We start from the raw sequence: 5956 nt of genomic DNA on the forward strand, positions 1-5956 counted from the left end.
AACCTCTATATGACCCCTAAATCTTACCTCACTCTTATCCCTACCCCAACCACCCACAGAAGTTGCTTAAATGACATGCCCTCCACCATTTTTTACAAAACACTTTCCTCACAAGCTTGAGGAAGGTAGTATAGGATTATTCCTATTTTAGATAGGAAAACTGCTGCTCATAAAAGTTGAGGAACTTGGCCCTGGCTGCACTAACCATGCTGTCTTATATACGTGAATTATTGCACTAAGTCCACTAGGCTTCTTTATCCAGTCTTGCATATATTACCACTTATATCATTTGGCCCACCTCCCCTAGCACCTCCTATCAGATACTCAGGTCCTATCTCATCACAACCACTATTCTTTGTCAGCCTACCTTAAGTTCCTTTGCCCTTTCTAAGACTCTAATACCATTTTCAAAACTGAAACCCATTCAAGTCCCAGTTTAGACTTTCCCCTAACTCCAACTCACTTTTCCTTTAACTACTATCTAGGATCTGAAAGTCTCTCCAACTAAAATGTGAGATTTGAGAGCTAAGACTGTCAGACTTGTATTTCATGTGACAGCAATTTAAGTATTTTGAACATCCCACATTCCCCAGTGTGGTTACATGTTACACAATCAGTTCAACTGCATAAGTGTATTTTAGCAAGACACTTTCAATCAGAATACTAAGAGCACTTTTATGTTCTTTATATTTTATACAAGGATTTGAAACATGGCCCCTTATCTGTCAATATTTATACGATAATGACCAGAGCATAGCCAATGTTTAATTCTTAAAACAGATGATTTAAAAATAGGTTTAGGGCTTCCAAAGCTTAAAGGCAATAAAGAGAAGAGCTGATATTGACACAATGTCAAACAAATGCAAGAAACAGTAAACAAAGTTTAATATGGTCTCATGCGCCCTGAGGGAGGTGGTGCCCGATTTGGAGGAGTGATTGCTATATCCAAATAATCTCCTATTTGGAACTTCTGAGACTGTAGGGTCATGGAGTCATCAGTCCCCTTTCTGCCAGACATAGTACTGCCAATCTCTTTCACTCTGTAGAAAGGGAAACAAATTATTTAAAGTGTCAATTATTTACACTTAATTACTTTTAGAATATGTAGAAAAATTAAGGGTCTTTAGTGGAAGACAAAGTTGTCTCACATATCTTTAAAATACCCCAAAGATGAGTTGGGCCATCTTATCTCTGCACTGGATAAGCCTTTAACCCCAGCTATGTTCATATATAAACATAATAATAATAGCTTAGTAACTAGATTTATAGAAGTTACCTACCTATAACCAGGTCTTTTAAGATCCGTAAAAACAATAGCAAAATTGAAGTGTGTACCCTTCTTTCGAGCTTCTGGGTAGACCTCTTTTACTAAACTTGTCAATTCTTTCAAAGTTGCATCCATCCTAAGTGAAGAAAATTTCAATTTAATTCAATAAGTAACAAAATAATACTAAAGCCACTTATTTTAAACTAGCAACAAGAGGTAAACACTGAAGAGATCTTAAGCTCTTCTTGCTTTTTAACAGCTTGTTTTAAACAGCTTTGCAGTTTTTTGAACAGCCAGGACCTTAAACACAAGTATAGTTTGAGAAATATTAGAAAAATCATTAACAAATTTACCCTTAGTGTATCAAAGGAAGTTTTTTGCTTTTTAATACAGTTCACATGTCCTAAAAAAAAAAACTTGTCCCAACAACTGTGGAGTTCAAGTACTGGCAGTACTACTTATTACTTGGGTGACCGTAGGCAAATCACTCAGGATCATAGATTTAGAACTAGAAGGGATCTTAGAGACGATCAAATGCAAGCCCCCTCTTCTTTTAATACTTTTTCTTTGTTATTCTGAGCTTAAAACACTAACCATAAGCATTTCTATAATGCTGAGAACAGAAAACAGGGACTGTGCGTGAAACTGGGAGTCTCTATTATGTATAGTTTGCTCTTTTTAGGAAGCATGTAATAAATTCTACACATTAGTCTCAAAATTGTCCTATTTGGCTATGTCTTCCTCTGAACCTCCTCCTGTTCTATGTGCACTTTGAAAAAAGGACTTTAATAACCCTCTAATCTTTCTTTTCTTCTTTTTGGCAATCACTATTGCTATCCTTTCCCTGCCATTTTTTTCAGTCTTTTGTAACAAGTATAGTCAAGCAAACAAACAATCTCTGATTCTGCACCTCAAGGCCATCATCTCTGTCAGGAGGTGAGTAGATGACTTCATCATCAGTCTTCTAGAATCAATCTCCTCAAATTCTTCATTTTTAAAAATTAGGAAACTGGAGCCCATAAAAGTAAAATGAATAGCACAAAAAGCACACAGGCCACAAGCCAAAAAAGCTAAAGTTTTAACTCCTATCTTCTGACTTCAAATTCAATGTTCTTTCCATTCCACCACACACTTCTATTTCCTAATCTGTAGAATAGGTTTAGACCAGAGAATCTAAGGTCCCTTCCAGCTCTAAATCTTATGATCTTCCTCAAAATTATTTCTCATCTGATAAATCACTAGATGGCAAGTTTTATCTCCATTTGATAGATGAGAAAACAGGTTCATAGAGGTCTATGATCACAGAGCACTAACTCATGAGACTGAAATTCAAACTCAGGTCTTCTTATCTCCCAAGTCCATCATTTTAAAATAACCTTTAAGTATTAACAACCTTTATTCGAGTTATTTTCAGATCTCTTTTCTCTGCAACAGCCAATTCAGAATCATATCAGGAAACAGATATATATTTTTAAAGTTTCATTGATGCCTTTTGTTTTTGCATCAGCTATTTCCAGATGTACTTTCTTAAAAAAAAAAAAAAAGTACCTGATGCTGACATTAAAAAACAAAAACAAACCAGTAGCAAAACTATGCTTGACAGTGGAGGAAACACTCCACACCTCGAGTCTCCTTCTTCTACCAAAAAGTATATTTCAACTGCGATTCTTCAAGACCAATATTAGTCATTCTAATTACTCACTTCAGCTCTTTTTAGTTTTTTTCATTCATATTACTGTAGTTACACATGCTGTTCTCCTAGTTGTGACTTTACTTTGTATAAATTCATATAAGTCTTGCCATGTTTCTTTCAAGTCTTCGTAGTTGTCATTTCTTACTACAAAATGATAATCTATTTTTTTTTCTTTTTTTTTGGCTAGGCAATAGGGTTAAGTGACTTGCCCAGGATCACACAACTAGTAAGTGTCAAGTGTCTGAGGCTGGATTTGAACTCAGGTCCTCCTGACTCCAGGGCTGATGCTCTATCTACTGAGCCACCTAGCTGCCTATTTCTTTATAAATATATAATTTGTGTACCCATTCCCTAGTCAATTGGCATACACTTGTCTCATTTTTTGCTGACACAAAAGGTACCTGCTATGAATATTTTCACCTATATAGAAGCCTATGTTTGACCTCCTAGGGAGTTATGGGATCACTCTTTTTGCATTGTTTTCAATTTTTTCCCCACTCCATTATTATTGTGCCTGCCTTCCCACAACCCTGCCAACACTTAGAAATAACTTTAGTGGCAAAAGAGGGAGGGAAAATTTTGAATCAAGGGAGACTGCTCAGAAACAACTCAAGAGTAGGCTGCCATAAGGACATAGGTATAAGAAGGAGAGGTGAGAGAGCCCCCAAACTACTGATCTAGAACACTAAGTAGCAAACTTAACTCTCATTATGAGATGCCTTTTTAGGAGACATTTAAGGGTTGTTTTTTTTTTAAAGACACTGTTCTCTACTTAGGGTTTGGAAAAGCTCATTGCTGTAGCCACAGGTTTATGAATTTTGGGGCCAACAACAATTCTTGGAAAAAAAATCTAAATTACAAAAGGATTGTGAAGTCTGTGATAGGTGGAAGACACTGAGAAAGTGAAGTTATTAATACTTCAAAGATATGCAATGTTAGTTCATAAAGTAATCACTACCAAACTTCATAGTTAACATATAGAAGGGTAAAACTTACATAACAGAGGCTACAAAGTTAAATCCACTCAACAAGTAATAAAAATGTGCCCTACTCAAAACACAAAAGAAAGGGCACCAGGCTTTTCTATTTAGATTCCTACTGAAAAGAAACTATGTGTACACCATAGAAAGCACTGAATTTTAGAGTCAGAGAACCCTGGCTACCATATGAGTTCTGGCGAGTCAAAATCAGAGTATTAAACTCTAGTCCCCTCTGGATTCTTGATATTCATCTTTTCTCTAAAGGCTGATATTCTATTGCATTCATATAACATAATTTGTTCTGCTATTCCTATAATGATTGAAAACTAGTTTCCTAAGTCTCCCCCTAAACCCACAGCATAAACAAACACATTTTTCAAAAAGCTTAAATCACAAATCTTTTCATAAAGCTTACATCTTCAAAGTCAGAAGCAGGTGAGGTTACATGGGTCAACACATCCCCCAGGCTATCCCAATATTTAAACAGTAATATTCAGAGATACCAAGATTCCATGGGGATGAGGATAAGTTTTCCTGATACAACAACTCAGGACTACTAAGATCTACTAAGACAGGGGATGGGTTGTGATATAGACACTGAGGACTGAATTATGGAATTGGGGTTCAGAAGACCTGGGTTCCACTCCGACTTCTAAAACTAACCTTGGGTAGTAGCCTCTGCAAATTAGTTCCTTCATTTGTTAAAATGGCAATACTAATACCAGGGATACCTCGAAGGTTAACCCATCAATCAACGAGCATTTGTTTGAGACTAGTGTGCGCCAGGTGCTTGTTAATGAGGCTCCAATGTGAAAAGTTTCGCAATTTAATGCACTATATAGGCGTCTATGGTTACTATTATAAGTCACAGACCACAAGAGGTCTCGGCAAGATGGGCCCATCTCTTCTCGCCCTGACGCCCCAAACTACCCAGGCCGCTGAGGGGTCACTCAGAGGGTTTCCTCAAAAAAGGCAGTAAAGTTGGTTACGTTTGCAGGCGGTGACCAAGGCTGGGGCGGGGGGGCGGGTTTGAAGACCCCCTGGGGGTCAGAAGGGGCCTCGCGTCTCCATCCCCCTCCCCAGGACCCCCCTCACCAGGTGTAGATCTGCAGCTCGCTCGAAGGCACGTTTCCTCGGGAGAACTCTTCCACTCGGTGGTGTCGGCCGTTATTCGTGGTGAAGACCCGCAGGAGCAGCGGGCACGTCTGCGTGCGGGGGCGGAGGAGCGCAGACACGAGTAAGGAAGGAGGGAGGCCCCTCAGCCCGCGGCCGCCCCCCACAGCACCCAGGCCGCCCCACGCTCCCCCAGCAGGGGCCGCCCGCCCCCCGCAGGCCGCGGCTCCCCACCCCCACCCGCCAGCGAGGCCCCGCCTCCGCCTCCGCCGGAACCCCAGCGGCCCCGGGCCCTCACCTTCTCCCGGTCAATGGGCTTCTCCGGTTCCTTCTTAATTTCCTCCTGAGTGACGCGGGACTCCACTGCCATCTTCCTCCTTCTGCCTCCCAGACGCTCACTATGACCTCCGACCCCGGCCGCAAGCATGAATGAACGAAGTCTCTCGCGAGGAGACTCTCGACACACTTATAGGGAGGGAAGAGGCGGAGCAAGGCGAGGCGGATCTGCGGCGCAGGCGCACGATATGACCAGGCCTGCCCTACGGCGCGGGCGCATCCGGTTCCTGGAGCCTTGAGTCGGCGGGTGAGGCGAGGTGCGTAGGTGGGACCATCGCTGGGGGCGTGGTCAAGAGCGGGGGCGTGTCCTGTTTACTCTTCTGGCCCCGCCTTCCCCCGCCCCTCCCTTATCTCCTCCAACTTCTGGAGTTCTTAGGGCTCATGTTTAAGTGACCTGGTTTTCACCCTCGGTGAGAATATGGAAGCCTTTCCTGAGGGCGTGAATTGCTGAACTGAGTTTATAACTAAGTTTCTTAATAAATGAAAGCACAAAATTGTTTCAGTCTATTGGCCCTATAAAGCCTCTGGCTTTAATGAATTAATGAATTGAATTCAACCCTAATTGAA

The 5956-nt window shown here is 41.2% G+C and overlaps 1 protein-coding gene across 1 annotated transcript; it reads right to left on the reverse strand.

Moving 5' to 3' along the window:
- Positions 1-655: 655 nt before the first annotated feature.
- SAP18 (Sin3A associated protein 18) lies at positions 656-5584 on the reverse strand. The gene is made up of 4 exons (XM_020968789.2): positions 5352-5584; positions 5036-5145; positions 1281-1403; positions 656-1040 (listed from the first exon to the last, which is right to left on the reverse strand). The coding sequence occupies exons 1-4, from the start codon at positions 5478-5480 to the stop codon at positions 884-886; spliced, it is 519 nt and encodes a 172-aa protein (XP_020824448.1). The 5' UTR covers positions 5481-5584; the 3' UTR covers positions 656-883.
- Positions 5585-5956: the final 372 nt, after the last annotated feature.

The sequence above is a fragment of the Phascolarctos cinereus genome, unplaced genomic scaffold, assembly GCF_003287225.1.
Source record: "Phascolarctos cinereus isolate Bilbo 61053 unplaced genomic scaffold, phaCin_HiC Scaffold_726;HRSCAF=1367, whole genome shotgun sequence".
In the NCBI taxonomy this organism is placed as follows: Eukaryota; Metazoa; Chordata; class Mammalia; order Diprotodontia; family Phascolarctidae; genus Phascolarctos; species Phascolarctos cinereus.